General features: G+C 41.3%; 1 protein-coding gene across 3 annotated transcripts in view; it reads right to left on the reverse strand.

Moving 5' to 3' along the window:
- Positions 1 to 8,660, reverse strand: part of ASAP2 (ArfGAP with SH3 domain, ankyrin repeat and PH domain 2) — an 85,273-nt gene extending 76,613 nt beyond the window's left edge. Inside the window, exon 1 of one of the 3 annotated variants that reach the window (XM_063425091.1) lies at positions 8,109 to 8,660. In XM_063425091.1, coding sequence (XP_063281161.1) covers positions 8,109 to 8,234 — 126 coding nt within the window. In that variant the 5' untranslated portion in view covers positions 8,235 to 8,660. The remainder of the gene's footprint in view (positions 1 to 8,108) is intronic. The other 2 variants (XM_063425082.1, XM_063425073.1) reach the window with 2 other exon arrangements.
- Between the last annotated feature and the right edge of the window lie 10,468 nt (positions 8,661 to 19,128).

A 19,128-nucleotide genomic window follows, 5' to 3' on the forward strand; every position in this document is an offset into this window, starting at 1 on the left:
CTGACCCTTCAATTCCTCATATGCCACCACAGTACTGCTTCTGGATAACTCTCTCAATCTCTCAATTTGTTTTCAATAGAAATTTTCCTTTCTTGTTCTTCACATTTGACTGATCTCCATGTTACCTCTTAAACATTTCAGGTGCCCATTACTTTGTGAGTCTTCCCTTGTGTTATCATTTTTTGTTGCTTCCCAGCCAAATGTACTTGACCACTTAACCCCTAGATTGATGCAAACTTCAGAAAAGAAGTCTAGATTTCCTCCAAACAAAAGAAGCTTGTGGTCACCTTTATCACAGAAAATCTCATCTCTAGTACTACAACTCTTTGAGCTGATGTCTGCCCCCACCAAGAGCAGCTATACAGTGAGCATTTTGCATACAGAACAGCTTAAGCTTCACACTAACAAATGTGAGCCTATGTGGGGAAAAGGCTACAAAAAAAAAAGATACGAAGTCCTGCCCTCAATTTGCAATAAAGTTAATATAAATAAACTGCTTGTTCCATAACTAGAACTACATTTTCCAGCTGGATTAAAGAAAATAAAAAAATCTGTCTCAGGTAAAATGGACCAAAGGAGAGATTTTAATGCTATATGAAACCCTGGTATCTTGTACAGCTTTACAAGTATGATTCTCAGTAATTCTGTTTTCCCATAAGCAGCTTCCAGAACTGCTGAAAGAGTAAACAAGGAGACACACAATTTTTCCTAATGTGAACCTCTTGCACATTTGACTGTGCTACCAATGTGAAAGCACTGGTGTCTTGAATAGCAGTGGTAATTGCTATAAATGCGTGTTTAGAGTGTTTTTCAAGCATTTCTGGAAGCAGGAGGGGAACCAGTACTTGCTTGCCACTCATCCAGGAATACTTACAATCTTCGAATAAGAACACCTCTCTTCAATTTAACAGTCATGGTCTGCATTTCTGCATTCATTGCAATATTTTTTTAGATGCAAATATTTCTCCTCTTCTTTCCATCCCTGCCTTTTTAATCCTCTGTGCTACATCAGATATCATCCTAGTCTTCAGAGGTTTTGTCAGAAATATTTGCTAGTTACCATCTTAGTTCTTTCAGGGTTCTGGGAAACAAGTTAACCAGCTCCAACAACCTGAGTGCATTAAGCTCACAATTTTGTTTATTGCCTTGCTTACTCTATTACTCTCATCTCTGCTCCTGCCATCCATTCCACCTTCTCCCACACTTTGAGCTCAAAAACTGCAGCAAGCATTTGTTTAGTTTTGGCAATAACTACATTATCTTGAATACTACTACTACAGTTCTAACTGCATATTATGTCTTTTTTTTCTCCTTGAAAGTCTGTGTGTTTAAGAGTGTTTTTATTTTCTTTACTGCCTCCTGTTACTCCTATAGAAACTTGGCTTTTGCAAATTTTTCTTTTATCTTTTCACATATTCTTTAATACAAAACTTTCTTCTGAATACCTGGCTTTTTCTTCACATGTCTAACAGGCTCAGATAACTTGTGACATTTTTCCTGGGGTGTTTCTGTAGTCTGTAAATTTTCTCATAATTTTCCCCTTTCCTGGGATATATGATGAGTTTAATGAACTCTTTGGTTCTATTGATCTCACCAGCTCTCAGTTTAATGACTTTTCCCTATCTATCTGTCTGTCTATCTTTTGCTTTTAATTTCTTTGTCTTGCTTTTAGTACGTGATTAATTCAGTCCCCACTGTTCAACAAACACTTCACTTTTTTCCACAAGTTGATTCCTTCCTTTAAACCAGCAATTCTCACACTAGTCCCTCCAGCTTCTGTATAAAAGTCAGCATCTTGGCTTGCCATGACAGATGCCTGGCTATAATATTACTTCTTCCCTCTCTAGCAACTTCACGAAGAATACTAAATTCATTTGGAGACAGCAAGGGCTGAGAACAAGTGAAGCCTCTTGCCACTGGCCCATCCATGAGAGGCACTTCATCTTAGCATGAAGCCCACCTGAGCTCCAGTACCTTGGACAGGGCTGGGCCAAGGTAGGGACCTCCACAGAGGCAGCACAAAGTACCAATAACAGCTGGAGCAAGGCAGTTTCAAGAATTTCAGAAAGATAAGGAGATTGTAAACACTTCAAAAGCATGGAGAAGCTTGACACCCAAGACAAGAGAGGGAAGAGTCAGCCTAAACAAGGCTAGACCCGACTTTTGTGGACTTTAAGTGGAGAGGTTGTTTCTGGGAGACTGGGGCAGACAGATTGTGTGGGCTGTCAAGAGTGAGGCTCAGAAGGTGCTGGAGCTTACACAGGGAATGGCTGTATGTAACACACGTACTCACACACATGGCAGGTGGAAATTATAAAAGGTAATAGATTTAAGTGTTGAACAAAGTGTTTAATAACCACTACTGCAATGCACATGAATAAAACAAAAGCACTTCACAGTGGTTGAGCTACTAATAACTACACTAGTCAGGTGCACCAAGTTTTCTTGCATTTCTCCACCTCTATTCATCAGCCAGACTCACTTGACATGTGGACTGTCATTTAAGAACTCTGGAGCAGGGATCAGACTTTTGTCCTGTGACTTTGCAAAGCCTTTCAGAATAAAGGCTTCATCTTTACCCAACATTGCTGCATATTATGGTATACAGAGAACAACATGAAGGTAAGAAGAGGAAGAGAAGGTGGGTTAAACCTAGGCAGAAGTAGCCACTTTCTACATTACCCTCTTCTAGCATCAGCATGAAGTACACTAGATTCAGATCAGATGGTTCTGAAAAATAAAGCAACATTATGGAAAACTCAAAACACAAACCCCCAATTAGTAAAATACTTCAGAAAGATATATATTTTTCTTCATAAATCTGCATTTTTCATTCATCCTCCTAGGAGGAATGGGAGCATTTGGTAATGTGAAGCAGATTCATCACCAAATGAACTAAGGTGCACAGAAATCTGTTTTGTGGTTTGACTTTGTTTCATCTAACTGCATGTTGACATTAAAGGTTTAAGCTGTCTATTTGAAAATATGCACAAAGCTCCAGCTGAAGACGTACAGTTTAGCTCCCATATTTCTGCAATTTTATCTTCTATATTTTTCTCAAAAAGAAAACAATTCCCACACTCCTTTTGAAAGCATCATGTCTTTTGTGTAATAATGACTTTTCCAGAAACCTCTTTAGATGCTGATGACAGAGAATCACGATTCCAGAAAGGAAGCAGAAGTGGAACACAAAAGAAGTTTAAAACAAAATGTATTTATGGAAGTGTACTTAGTAATGAGGTAAGAAAAGTGTACAAATATGTTCTACACAAGAGCATACTATAGTGAATATAAAGATATATTTTATTAAAAAGAAATATACAAGAAACCATAGTAAATTTCTCCAAATGCCCAGTATGTGACTCTTCCTACTGCTTCTCAAACTATACAGAAACACCCTCATCACGTAACTGCAAGGCACAATCATCAACTATAGGAAAACAGAATCCATCCTATAAATGTAGTAAGCAAAAAGTAAATACACAGAGGTATCCATGTATCCAGACTCACATTCCCCCACCCTACCAAGCTGTTATTACATCTCCCTCTTGTTAGCTTTGCAGAACCAAAATGCAGACGAGACTATTACAAAATGTACCATACAAGAGGGAATCAAATTCAATATACATCGATCCCTTACACCACTCCATGCCAGCTGAAAACTGTAGATTGCCTTAGGTGGCAAGAAGATGTTGCCATTTCTGATAGAAAATTGCATTATAAATGACAGTGAGGAAGAAAAGGATTTCATACAGAAATTACATGCTGCATTTGTAGGACTGATAATTTTAAAAAAATATTTTAAAGTGTAAAATAACAGAATTATTGAGGTATAACCATTATGGAATGGGACCTACAAAGCAAAGGCAAGTAGAGACGTGAAATTACAAATTATGCCTTTAACATGAATTCCTTGGCTTTTACAAAAATTCCTTGAGAGTGGTTTTTAAATAGACTGTAAGCAAATGAAATCTATTTCTATACAGAGTACTAAAACCATCTTTGGTACCACTATGCTGTTTCTTTGGGTTGTACACTTTACAATACACAAACATACTTCCACCACATGTTTGCCTCTCTACTTTTTAGAACACATTTATCCCAGTGGTGTGGAGGTGTTCCAGTAACCTATTAAACTTGTCTCAATGTTTCCACTCTCCTCCCTTCAGAGGGAAATCTGTGCACGCAGTGAAGTTAAGTTAGGTGGGTAAATTTTGTACCTCAGTCCTGACTTAGATGGAAATGTCTTCAGCACAGGGACTGTCTGCTACTCTCTGTTTACACATTAGCCTGCAGAACTGCTCCCTATCCTACCTACTTGGTCCAGCACTGGCCCCCAATAAACAGAGCAGAATACTTCCACTCTTTATTGTGAAACTTAACTCATACCTCAAAAAAGGTGGCATGGTTAGATTCTAGTGACTCAATTACTCCTTAAACTAATTTCTAAAAATCTTTAAAATGATCACAGTTACTAGAACCACTTGGCAGATTTCATTACAATTTAGGGACTACTTTATTTTGTTTACAGCTTATAAAAGAGAGAAGTGTGTGTTCTAAGTAACAGCAGTACTGAAACCAGCTTTTTAAGCATTCATAGTTTAAGAATAGTCACCACAGAGTTTTAGATCCTGTGACCTTTAATAGAAAGAGACAATTAAAAAGGCTGCAGTTGTCAGACCAGATTACTGATTTCAAGTAACCCCTCCCCCAATCATGTGACCATGCTCTGCACTCTATCAATTAAAACTTATTTCATCTTAGTCACTATCACACATGAAAGATTAAACAGTAACCTGTAAGGGCCTGTGACATATTCCTCGCTAATAATTTTGTTTCAGAAGAAGCTAAATATTCCTAACATTTTGCTAAGCAACATCCTAATCTGAGAACAATGTAGAAATTATATGGTTCCTTTTCCTTTGAAATCACTTTGTGTTCCACAAGCATGCCTTTCCTAATCCCTTTTCCACTACTGAGAGCAAAGAAACAGATTCAGCAAAGAATCAGATCCTCTTTCTGCAAGTGTTTGAACAGGCACCAGCTCCCAAACTGCAATGCAGGTGTTTCTGGGGATCTCAAAAGCCTTGATCCACGGTCTATAATCAGTGTATAGAATCAAATAAAACAGTAAAACAAAGTATTTTCACCTGATACTAAGAATCAACCATACTGTGAAACTCACAGAGGTCAATTAATCCAAGTTCAGATTTCAGGCAATACCACTGCCCACAAAGATATACAGATAAATGATACATTTTTAATTGTCCAACATCTTACTGATTTCCTCACTTAACAAGCCTCTTCCACTCCACCACGGAAAGCTTCATTAACTAAACTTTTAAGACACTATTAGACACCTCCTAATTAACAAAGACAAAATTACAAAACTAGTAGCCAGCAATGTTAAGTGCAAAAGACATCCCAGTGGGATGCAAAAACATATCTGTGTTTGAGGAGAGCTGAGCTCAGGCTAACAGGTGACAGCAGCCTCCCCTCCTGTGTTCTGCATTGCCTCCCCAGCTCCCAGGGGAGCACCAGGCTTGGGAGCTAGAGCTGGCTGCATGCAGGCAGCCGAATACTCCATTCCAGAACCAGACTTTCTGGGAGCAGTAGAGACATCCTCTAAGTATCAGTATTAACCACTTAATTTGTTGATTTAATAAATGTATACAATATCCTGGGAAGCAAAAATGTGTCCTCAGTTAATAAACTAGCTCTTACAGTCATTTGTTCCAACCAATGCACACACAAAGTCAGGAGCCAGCCAGTTCCCACTTACCTATTAACTGCTTTAAAGTAACACATTCCCTCAATCACAGGCAGCCAGACCTCCCAGTGCCCAGAACTACACTGCCTGCTGCAAGAGAGCAGAGTGCTCGGGAAACCAGTGCCTCACACTACCAGTGCCACTGGAAATGCACAGGTTCTCTGAATTCCCTGAACATTTTTAGATGTGTTCTTTAATAAGCTTTAGTTCATAACAAGCTGATGAACTACTTCTTGCCCAGCCTCCCAGAAAAAAGGTGCTGAGCCATGACTTCTCTGTTACACAATTTATAGACAGCTTTTTATCCAAGAATCACATTTAACCTGAAAAACCAGGCACATCATGCTAAAGGACTTCAGTATTTCCAAACCAAAGAAGCCTAAGCCTGAAAAAGAAATTCACCATTTGGAAACTCTGAAAATGTATTTGTTGCTCTTGACAAATCACAGAGAAAAAGATTCAGTAGTCATTTCCACACATGCTTTCAGACAGCAGCACAAACAGGCAGGAACTGCTGCCCCAGAAGTGCTCCCATTTTGCCAGAAGTGCCAGATAGATCAATACTATCAACAACTGCTGCCAGTCTCTGCAATCTCTCACCTCCTGCCTGGCAAAGTTTACTAGGCTCATTCTTTATCATCATTATTACTGAAGATAATTTTGTACTAAACTAGCAGACAGCATCTAATACCAGAAAGATGCAGATACAAAGAAAGATTTAATGCTCTGATTGATTTAATTAAAAATCAAACACCAATCCACTAAATTCGACTTACAGAAAAAGACATTTTTTCAGAACTGTAATAAAAATCTCTAAATCTCACAAAACTTCTTTTGACCCAAACACTTATACCAACTTCAATCTTGTATTATTCAATTATTAAGCACTTCTACCTTGCAATTAAAATTATTCATTACTATAAATATTCAGAAAGAGGTTGTCTTTGTTACAGAATTGTTGATCTTAAGACTATCGGGTTAATAAAGCATAATTAAATCCAGGCACTAAAGTGCAAGCTTGCAGGGCAGAAAATTACCTCAGGAACAAGATTATTTTGAATTCAACTCCTTGCTTTAGTGGTTTTGGGAACTGGCAAAACAGGAAAATCCTGAAATGGGTGTTTAAACACCTAACCTGGGTTTTGTTCACTTAAGACACATTAACAATCCATTGCTAGTGGCAGTTCTTTTGTAAGAAAGGACACCAACAACTGACAAGATTCTTTTTGCAAAAGAGGCTCTTTTTAAAATATGTGCTTACTGCAAAACAAATCAACTAAACACACACTGTAAGAACTGATGTAACAGGTAGACGGAGCAAATTAATCTGCAGAACAAGTAAGACTCCCCCCTCCAACAAGTTACTTCGGAGAAGCTGCTAGAGGAGTCAGGATACACAGACGCTTCTCATTTCATTGTGCGTGTATGACTGGGACATGGAATGTGCTCTCACTGTGTTCAGACCTGTCCCAGATTTCCTTCTGATTTGAAACAGGAGGGAAAAGAGCCTGCCTCTCCCGAGTGCTGGCAGATATCCCCCGTGGGAGGGAGGGTGGGCTCCCATCGGCAGGTTCAACAGCACGTTCCGAGTACCTTTAAAGACAGAGAAAGCCGGCTCCTGGCGAGACAAAAGCGGCTCACGCCAGGCACCCGCAGCCCGGCCGTCCCGGAGGAGGCGAGGGAGAGGGAGCTCGGAGCCGCACACCGACGGGCGGGCACGGCCCTGAGGGAGCGATCCCCAGCGAAGGCTGCCTCAAACCGTATGGCCGGGAGAAGTGCGTTTAAATTTCTGTGTGCGGGAACTGGAAAGAGGATTAAATCCCACCTGTGCCCGGAGGCAGGCAGACACACTCTCAAGGAAAGGACAAACAGGGAAAGCCAAAGCCGCACACGGCAGCTGGCGAGGCCAAGGCAGTTCAGGTGTCGCTGTGAAGGAAGGGGCTGACGGAGGAGACTGCAGAGTTCAAGTTCCACCCCCCAGTTACGAGGAAAGCGGGCGGAACCGCCCGGATCGGGGCTCCTCGGGCGTCAGGAGGAGCGAGAAGCGACGGCTCGGGCTCCCCCAGCTGAGGGCGGCGGGCGACCCTGCCCTGCCGTGCGCTGAGGGCAGGCGGAGCGAGAGCCCCGCGGGCCGGGGGACCGGCGCCCCGGCCCTTCCCCCGCTTCTTTTCTTTCCCCTCTCCAGTCGGGCGAGCCCCATTTCCTCCGAGCGGCAGCCGAGGGCGCTGCTCGGGGCCGGGCGGGAGAGGGAGCGGCAGGAGCCAGTGCCGGTAGCGCCTTGTTCTCTGCAGCCAGGCCAGAGAGGGCTGCGCGCCCCGCGCCCCCCGCCCGGGCTCACCTCCTCGATGGCCGCCACCGTGTTCCTGCACTGGGCCATCCGGGTGGTGAAGTTGGAGGCGGTGGGTGACTTGTAATCCTCATTGGTCTCGGACACGAATTCCGACACGGAGATCTGGTCCGGCATGGCGGGGCGGGGATGAGCGAGGGGAGGGAGGGGGAAAGCAGGCGGCTCCAGGGGCAGGGAGGGGAGGGCGCAGGGGGGGCTCCCCCTCACATCGCTCGGCAACCAGCGGCGGCGGCAGCGCCCTCCTCGCAGCCCCGCCGTCTGGAGCGGTGTTGTTCCTCCGCCGCCACACAAGGAAATTCCCCGCACCCACACTCCTCCTCCTGCTCCTCCCGCGCGGTCACGCAGCACCGGGGGCCGGGCACACGCCCAGCCGCGGGAGCTGCCTCCACACCCCGCCCTCCCGGTCGCTTTCTCCCTCTCGCTTTCCTCCTCCCCCCCGGCTCCCTCACACGGTGGCGGGGCGGGGGCGCGGCCCCCCCGCAGCCCCGGAGCGGACCCGCCGCCGCGCACTCGGCACCGCCGCCCGCCCTGGGAAGATGGCGGCCCCCTCCCTCGTTCGCTCCCTCGGCCCGTCCTCCCCAGCCCCGAGGGCAGGGGAGGTGGCAGGCGCCGGCTGGGTAATCCCAGCGACGGGCAGGGCGAATCCAGCCGTGTGCTTCGGGTAGTGTTTAACAACAAAAACCCAAGGGCAGGGGAAGGTGAGGCGCAGTGCCTGCCTGGTGCGAAGCGGAACAGGTTGAAGCCCACAGGACAGGTCTCCGCGCTGTCCCCTCCGGGTCTGCCCGCAGGTGCAGGGACAGTCTCTTCTCTCTTCTCTCACAGCTCGTGATTTATGTTTCAACAGTTTATTCTTTTTTACGAGTTCGCTGTCTCGTTTTGAGGGAGCTAAAGAGAAATGCTGTCGTTCCCAAGAGCTCCGTGCAAAAATACTTTTAGGCTAAGTAACGTTTAAATCTAAATTCTTAGAAAGCTTTTTCTGTACTCAAGGAATAAGAGATATCAGAGGAGGTGCTTTGTTCTTCGATATAAAGCCGCAAGGATTACTCAAGGCAAAATGGGTGCAACTCAGCCTGAGCTGTGGCATTTGTGACTGATGCAACAAAAGGGACACTGGCAAGGTGTCACAGAACGAGCATGGTGCTGTTTGCATGGGGAATACGGGATGTGATCCATGGCAGTGGTTTCTTTTGCCCTCAAAGCCCTTAGGACTTCTAGCTGATTCCTGCAGAAAGCATCAGAGGTCTGTATTTTGGCCCAGAAACTCTCCTGTGGCTCTTTCACTCCCTTCTGGTGATACAGTTATTAGCTTTCTATAAGTGATTCTTTATTACTCTGTTTTAAAACTCTTCAGGGAATCCAGATGAGTAAGCAGGTACTCTTTTGCTGCCGTTTGTAAAATGTCCAAATAACTAACTGTAGGCCCTCCCAGATGTTACTGCCCTTTGCAATCCTTGCTTTAGCATAAATAATAAAGCTTGTAAATCATATTTATTTTACTGGTTGTACTAAATCAGATGAATGAACCGGGACTATCTTCATGTTCTTTCCATTTTTAACTCTTAGTAGTTTTTCCATCCTAATCATTCATTATTTTCTCCAATGAAAGTCACCACTGTTGTTTTGCTTTTAACTTCATTACCACTCTCCTTGTTAATATTTATGCATGATCAGTTACTGTGACATGTAAAGGTATACATTGTTCTGCTACTAATGCATTAAACTTTTTGTCTGTATTTGTACCTCACATAATAAATAAATGTAGCTGAGAATAATTATTCATTCTTGCTAAAAGTCTGTCATCTTACATCTTCATTTTTGCATCAGCTGATGCTTAAAAACAACACTTATCACACTATTACCCAAACTTAGTAAACAATAGCATTCTTAAACTGCCTACTATATCTTCCAATGTGACATATTTATTTTGGTGTTTGGGGTCTGAAAGGCAAACACTTCTAGAATCTGACTTTCTGCAGCAGCTCTTCTATCAGATATAGTGCAAATCTGCAACATAATAATGCAGCCTCTAGTGGTTGGATCCACAGTTTGATACTGGAGTATATAAAACCGAGATGGCATCACAGTTTAACTCAAGCCCAATACAAAACAACAAAGTACCACACAGACACTCATCACTGCTGCCCTGCCCAGTGGGGAGGAGAATCAAAAAATCAAGAAAAAACTTGTGGGTTGAGCTAAGAACAGTTAAATAATGGAAACAAAATATAATAACAATAATAATGATTATAATAGTAATTTCATTGAGGATGAGAGAGAGAAAGGACTAAAACTGAAGATAAACAAGTGATGCACAGGACAGTGCTCACCAGCTGTTGACCAATACCATCACTGAGTGGTTGATGGCCCGAGCCAACCCCAGTTTATGTGCTGAACATAACATTCCCTGGTCCAGAATATCCATTTGGCCTGGTCACATCAGCTGCACCAGTCATGCAGCCTCCTGGCTTCTTGTGCAACTGCTTACAGGCAGAGCATGGGAAAATGGAAACTCCTTGATTTAGAGTAAGAACTATTTGGCAACAACTACATTAGTGTGGTATCAACATTATTCTCATACTAAATTCCAAACTCAGGACTGCCAGCTGCAAAGAAGGAGATAAACTCTATCCCAGCTGAAAACAAGACTGACAGTACCATCATGCAATGAGTCTTTGAATTCTACAGATTCTATTTTTGTACAGCAGGTTAGGTTAGATGATTGCAGAGGTATCTGATCTTCTATCTTTAACTTAAATAGATTCAAAAATTTGCCATCCCAATGAAACTGCAAGGCCTTTTTGCTTGACAGACTGCATTTGCCTCAGTGTGTCTCTTTATGAAGCTCACGACTTGTGCTTGGGTGAACTTTCTAGAAGTTGTTAGACTTGGTATCTGTACTCAACTGTTCAGAGAATTCACTGCTTCTGTTGTGTTTTAGGACACCAGCTAATTACATCTACAGCTATTATTATTCCAGTTTTTCAGTAGTTAGGGAACTATTTGGTACTCAGGACTTTCTCCTTTTAAGCATTCTTGTAAATAGGCTTCAAATAATTTCCCAGCTGATTTCTTGATAAACCAAATGGAACAACTACCTTATTCTAAAGAGGGCAGAATTAATTTGAACTGGTTTGCACTGGCCACAAACCTAGACTGAGTATCCAGGTGGTGACTGTGAGTCAGCTGACACATGGCACCTCATTACTTTGCAGTAACACTTTTATTAGTGTGTGCAAGTCTTGTGTCTTTCACTGAAAGGCTGTTTCCTCAGCCCTTCCATCATTTTTATAGTTCTAACACCTCAATAAATTATTTTCCTGGTTCTCCTTCATTGTTATATTCAAGGGTATTATTAGACTTTCTGGTCCCAATATCATACTCACGCTCATCTACCCCTACACTCTGGCCTTTAGGTATTTATGAGGGATAGTTAATTTCAACACCTCATTCTTTGAACCTGTGAGTAAGTATTGAAGTGGAAGGGCTTGATAGTGAGACAGTTGTGAACAAAGCTTGCTTGTGGAGAATGGGGTACTAGTATTTTGTCTCTGGGTTTTTCCTGCTTGCTTCCTCCCTATGGCTCCTCCTGTTCTGGTTTTGGACCCTTCCTTCCTTCCTGCCTGCCTGCCTTCCCCATTGCCTTCCCCATTGCCTTCTTTGACCCAGTCACTCAGCTAGAGGTCTTCTACTAAAGAGAAATAAATAACAAAAATATTTTCCAAAGATTCATGCTCTGTACATTGCTGAAAAGCTTCTCATCTCATGGATACACACAGATTACAGCTCCATTAATCAGAATACTTGATTTGTACAAACATTTCTTCCAACACTGACTTTAGAACAGCATTAATGGTTACATCAGTCAGTGTTGTTAAAAACATGTCAGATCTTCAAAATAGCAAGACAGATTGAAAAATAACTGATTTTCTTATTTTTTGTTTATTTGTATGGTTGGTTTTGAGCCTTTAGAAATCTTATCTGTATGTCAAAATCTTTATTTGCATCATTGCTAGTAAGTGAAGACTCAAACCAAGGACTAGGTGCTATAGAAACAGAACAGTAAGGCAGCCTCTGGAGATCCTGGTATCTAAAATTAGCTAATGAAAGGCAATTGAGTGAATATAAGGAAATACTGGACCATTATTGGTCTGTATTACAGTCTATGATCTTCACATTCACAGCTGCCCAAATGTTTCTTTAGACATTTTAAGTATGATTTTCAAGAAGGATTATGTGATAAATTGGTGTGTATAAGGGGGAAGTATTGCAAGAATAAGGGTCAGCATGAGAGAAAGCGCAAAAGACTTTGTGTCCTTGAAATTTAACATGTCAGGTTTGGAGGTAAACGTCATGGATCAGAGGCAAAATTAATGTCTGTTTAATGAGAGGACATGCTAAAGGGCTTGTGAGAATAGCAGGGGAAGAACACGATGATCTGGTTAGAATACGATGATCCCTCAAGCAGCTGCCTAGGATAGGACCCGAAACATGTAAGGTTGTTTTTTTTAACCCACAGCAGTCGTGTCATTGTTGCCCTCCACTGACCAGCTCCATGACAGATTGTTTCTATTTGCTCTATCTTTATTTGGTGTCAATGGTTTTTCACAGAATTTCTTTCTTTGGTAGCTTTAGATAGTTTGAGGAAATATGTTTTCTTGGCCTTCTTTGTGTGTACCCAGTACTTACTTACTTATTCTGAGGTGCATTTGTTAATTCTATTTAGGGTGTTTTGAAGGAACACCATAAGAACGTGGTTTGTAAAAAATCTCATTAGCGTCATCACTTATCTTTGAACTTTAAAAATAAGCATATAAATAAATGTAGTCTGGCAGCTGCTAATTACTGGGTGATGATTTTCAGGCAGGTGGATGTTAAACTCAGGAAATTTCTATAGTACATATAATTCATAGCAGATAAGTAAAAGATTTTGTGGTGAGCCTTATTAATGGATTCTGTTGTTTCATCTCAATTCTGGCATTCTTTCCATGAAGTATCAATCCCTGGTGTTGATTGTTCAGAGAAACACTTTCAAAACAACTTCCGTTTTTGAAAATTTGTTACCACGGTTTTGGAGAAAGGCTTCTCAGGATTTCTAATTGTATTAATGCAAAAAAGAGCAGATATCTGGTTATTTTTAAATCTTTCCTATGATTCTGGAGATTTAACTTATGTTTTAATGATACCAATTACAACATGTAGCAGCTTTAGAATACCAACTGTGTCTGCTCTTTTAGCATTAACTTGAAAATAGTTCTGATTTGAAAATTTATTTGGTCTCATAGGTCTCATATTTCCAGAGATTTATTTTTAAAAATATGTGCAAATTCTAGAAATTTAAAATGATAGTTCAGAAAAGTATATTTTTTCAGGTCCTTTCTCATTTGGAAGGGCCTAATTAAAAATCTCTGTTTCAAACACGTGAAATGTATGCTTTTCCCATCCATACATGTTATATCATGTACCTTTGCATTGCTGAGAGACTTTTGTGGGGAATTTTAAAAGATTTATTTTGCCTACCATTAATTGTAACATCACCTGTAACTGAAATAGTAGTGTGTAGACAAAAGTGAGAAGGAAAACATGGAGAAGAGTGTTGGCATTTTTTCTGTTTCCCTCAAAACTTCCCAAAGATATTATTTAAACCTGCAGTGGGGAGCAGCCTACTCCAAGGGTGAAACTGGACAGGACTGAGTCTGTAACATCTTTCAGTGTAATCAGAATATTGCTTACTGAGATGTGGCAGAGCTACACCACATGTTTTAATTTAAATTCAGTATGAATATCCTAGGGTCACAGTAGCTGTAAGGTATGCCCTGCATGAATGTGTGCACTGCTGTATTATCTTGCAGGATGCCCTCGAGCGCCGCCCCTCTCAGAGCCTCGGGCTGTGTTGTGTTGTGTGGATCAAGCCTCAGGCCCCTGGGCCATCTCAGGAACAAACATCAGGTGGGAAGCCTTCAGGGACACCGGCTGCTGGAGTTACCTTGCCACAGTCCCAGAGAGATTCTTCTGACATTCATCTGCAGGGCTTGTGTTTCCCGTGGCTGGGCTGCTCCCTCACCCTGTGTCACCATCCCTAAGCACCATAGCAGTTCAGTCTCTGCACCGGGCCATGAGCCAGCCTGCTGACACAAGGGGAGGAGAGTAATCTGCAGAGAGAAACTCACTCTTTCTTGTACCCAGGGTTGTAAATATCTCTGCAGTCGCAATGTTTGTGAGAACAAGCACATCCTGAGGGGTCACTGCAGCTCAGCTGTATCTAACAACTACACAATGGAGGTACCCTTACATAGACATAGCTTTTTGATCTTATTCTGATCCTACAGCTCCAGATCACCAATGAAAACAGGCAAGGTCAGCAGTCTATGGGCCTCTTTTGCACTCACAAGACCATATTCAATACACTGCTCTGTTGTGTCAGATCCCTGAGGTATAACCTGAGTTAAGGTGATTTCTCTTCTGAGAAATTAAAGAATTACAATTCAGTGCCAGAATCAGCAAAGTTTCAGGTGACAGCACTTACATAGAAGACAACTGAATGGTATTTAGGAATGAAGGGACATTAGTTCCCATTAGTTCCCATGGGCACAAAATAAAAGGATGAGGAATGTTCTCAAATTCAAGAATTTTTAGAAAGAAAAAAATAGCCTGTGTTTTTGTCAAACACAAAGCACCTTTATTCCTCTCATAAATCTGCTGTAAAGGACTGACCAATTCCTGAAACTCAGTTCAGAAGACAGGAGTGCTCTGTTGCCCCCCTGGAATTTAGAAACTTGAAATTGGTCTGTCTTAAAAAGCTACTTAGAATACTACAAAATCCTAAGAAATGAAATTCAATAGGCAAAGACTGTCTGAAAAAGAGAACTAAGACTGAAGTTCACCTGGTTTTAACATGGAAAACAAGCATAGAAATTCAAAGTTTCCCCATTGAAATAAGGCATGGCTCAAAACAAAATAGAATGTAAACAAAAGAGCATGAGACTATTCTGTATTCCAGAGTCAGGCTTGCAATCAAGAGTGTAGCATATAAGATCTAGCACTTCATTAATGTCTGCTAAATAAAATATGATGACCTTTAAAGTGGAGAATACACTTAAAACCAAAAATAAGTCTACTAGCCTGGTATCTTCTATCCTTGTATGGTAAAGTCCTCACTTACTCAAACATATGCAAGATCAACTGCCTTGAATAGGAATATCTGACAGTGATGAACTTGAAGCAACGTGCTCTGGTGGAAGGTGTCCCTGCCCTTGTCAGGGGCACTGGAACTGGGTGATCTTTAAGGTCTTCTCTAGCCCAAACCTATTGTATGATTATATGAATTAGCTGCCTTGCATGCCTTTCAGGGGCTATCTTTTGCTACATGTTTTGCTTGCCTGCATCTGATGATCTGGAATCCATAGGAAATGGTAGGAAATTAGTTTACCTGCTGGGACTTCTTGGTGGGAAGGAACATGGCAGGTCCTAGGCAGTACAGAAAGGAACTCTCTTCAGAGCAGTGGTTCTGCTCTTGAATTTTGCCTGAACAAAATCATAGTCCAGAGGTGTTCTTAGATACTGACACTTGTACTTAGCTATTTGGCATTCCAGGCTTACAAAAGGCCTGCATCCTCCTGAGGGAATTGCTCATAGCTGCTCTGAGTGGTAGGGAAAGACCCTAGGGAGTTTGTACAGCTTGGGCCAACCCCTGCCTATGGAGGCTCAGGCAGAAGGATTCCATGGAGAAGTTACACTGAGAAGACATTGTTTGTATAGCATGGCACTGTGACTATATGGATAGGCTGGAATAGAGGGTTTCAGCTGGAAGGGACCCAGGATGACCATCTCTGCAACTACCTGACCATCAGGGCTGACCAACATTAAATGTTGTTAATTATGGTGTCCAAACGCCTCTTAAACACTGACAGGCTCAGGGCACTGATTGTCTCTCAAGGAAGAGAGACAAACTCTCCTGTTCCAGTGTTTGACCACCCTCAGAGTAAAGAAATGCTTCATGATGAACCTGAACCTCCACTGGTGCAGCCTGGAACCATTCCCTTATGTCCTGTCACTGCATCCCAGGGAGAAGAGCTCATCAACTCACTCTCCCCCCATGTCCATTCCTCAAGAAACTTTAAAGAGCAATGGATTAACCCCTCAGCTGCCTTTGCTCCAAACTAGACAAAGCCAGTGTCCTCAGCAACTGCATGCAGGACATGCCTTCCAGCCTTTTCACCAGCCTTGGTGCCTCACTTTACTAATTATGGCTGCTTCAGTCACAATGACTCTGCACTTTGTAGGTTTGAATTTAGCTTTTTGTGGGTTTTAAGCACATCATTTTATTTCCTGTGCTGTCATCTAAAAATAACTGTGCAGTCTGCTCTCATGGCATGTACATAGTACCACGGTCTTAACTTTGCTCACATCTTACCTGCACATGCACAACCCAAGTCATTACCCTCCAACACTAGTAGCTATCCATGTTAAAATGCAGTCCTGGGTATGGAATTGCTGCCAGGCACTTTCAGAACTGAAGCATTTCAGATTTCAGATCTTGCAGCATTCCTGCGGTTGCAGGACAATGGATGTAGGGCTGTGGGACTATCCTTGGATAATGTGGTTCAGTGTTAGGTTAGACCTAACAGACAATGGAGTTTCTTAGAGTACAATTATAATGTTTTGAAGTACATAACAGAAGTATGTGGGAAATGGTGAACAGGTGAAAAAGCAAAGCATGATTTGAATAATCTCTGAGGCTGTTTCAAGAGCAGCACAGGTGCTTAGGCAGTAGAAAGACGTGCATGTCAGAAATGAATAGATTAGCTAGCACCTAAAGGCTTGTAGACTTCAGAGAGAAAACAAAATGAACTAAACCTAAATCAATACAGCAAGATATGTATTAATTTTCCAGTCTTCCTTATTAAATACAGTTTAAGGAAACAAAATAATTTCGTTAAACAGGGAGAATTGGGATAACTAACTAACCAACTTTAACTCTTTGAAGACAACCTTTATCATGGTAATAATAAATCCACCACAGGCAAAACATTCTAGCTTTGAACTTTATCCATGCAATCATTATTTTGCCACTAAAGAGAAGACCAAAAAAATCAAATCTTTATTTATGAGGCATTTATTGTAGACAGAGAATTAAATCATAAGCATGAATTGTATATAAAACATTTCTGATAAATGGAAATAACACAAAAAACACTGAGAAAATACAGATTTGTCTGAAGCACGGCATTATACACGCTATTAATGTTTGCTAAGTAACAGACAATCTGAATGAGGCTCACAAGGTCTTCAATATGTACAAAAACCCAGAGTGTTGTAACAAAGACCCCCTTTCATTGGTGTTATCAGCAGCTGATCCCTACTGAGCTTTGTGGGATTAGTGGCAGACAGTGACGAACTTCAGTAGAAATGTACAGACTTTTGGATGTCACAAAGCTCAGTCCATTTACATCAGCTTTATTTGTGTTTGAACTGAGTTACACTCACTCTTTTAATGTATCTGACAATCTTTATTTTGGTGTCATTATATAATATCTAAAGATGGTGAAAAATGGTAATGAGCACACAGTTCTCAGTGGCTAAAAGAAAGTGTTATCAGTACCCAAAGGAAAAAGAGAAAACGATCCATTGTTAAAGTCCAGATAGAATGAAAAATGTACATAATACTGATGTGCATTAAAATAACAACAACAAAAATATGACTACCTCAAAAATTCATTTAATAGTCCATCCAGAAAGTACTAACACGTAGAACCCAAGGAGATGTAATAAATACCCTGTGCTGCAAGTAATTAACTTTTCATGCCTCAGCACAAAAGGCTCTGAGCGTATTATCAATGAAGTGAAACAAATCACATGCCAGCGAGTTGCTTGGTGTGTAGGAGATGATTAAAAATAATTTTTTAATCTTTCATTCATGCTAACATAAACATTTACAATATTGTATGAAGAAAACAAAAAAATAAACACTAATAACTGACTTGCCATGAAGAATTCAAATGCAGTAGTGCTTGGATGCAGCGCAGTTGCTTACTGTGAATGCATGTAAGGAGCCTTAAGGCAGCCCCTTAATTCCTCTGCATTAGCATCCCAAGTAGCAGCTCATGAAGGAAATCTGGCTCCACAGAACTAAACTGTCCATATGGGTCAAAGTAAACTGAGATGAGGATTTCCTTCACAATTGCTCTGTGCATGCATGGCGAGTTATGAAAAGTGTCTTCACCAGGCTGAGAGCTGATGCAATCCACTCCCTCCTGTGGTTTCTGAGCATCTCTGAAATGAGGCTACTCTGGTGTAAACTGCAAGCAGCCTAATTTGATATTTATGGTTTTACAATCTAATTCTGTCCTGTAGGAGAATAATAGATTCTGCAAAACTTATAAAAAAATTCCAGTATATGCTTCAAAGCACATATGCTGTTTTGAAGGCAGCTCAGACTTTCTGATGCATTTTAAGTGTTAGAAAACTTGTTGAGTATATACTACATTGTTTCATCGCTAACCAGGGAAGAATTAGTACAGTAATTGCAAAGCAATTTATGAGAGTCAATCGAGAGGTTTAATAGAACATTCCAAGGAAATCACATGATTTCCATTCACATATTTTCATTATCTTTACACTTACAGACAACACAAAACTCTGTTTCCAAAGGTATTGTCTTGTGATAATGCTCATAAGAGAGCCATTACAATGCACAGTTAGTTTTGGCTGAAGGTAGAGATTTGGTTTACAATACTTATCTTTCAGGAAAAAAAAAATTAAAGAGAAAAAAAACCCCAAAAAACTGAGGAAGTTCTCTAATGCAGGATGTGTGATTATTTGCCCAGATTGATCTGTGATCCTTACAGCTTGAGTTGCTCTGTTTTTACTTTTCCACATATGCAACTGCAAAATCAGAACAGTGTAGGTACACTCTACCAATGAAAATTCTTAGTTTCCTGCACTTAAACAAAAAACAGTCTAGATATTTGCAGCTCCTTTTAAAAAATTAAGATGTAGGAAAATCATAAACATA

The sequence above is a fragment of the Prinia subflava genome, chromosome 2, assembly GCF_021018805.1.
Source record: "Prinia subflava isolate CZ2003 ecotype Zambia chromosome 2, Cam_Psub_1.2, whole genome shotgun sequence".
Lineage (NCBI taxonomy): Eukaryota > Metazoa > Chordata > Aves > Passeriformes > Cisticolidae > Prinia > Prinia subflava.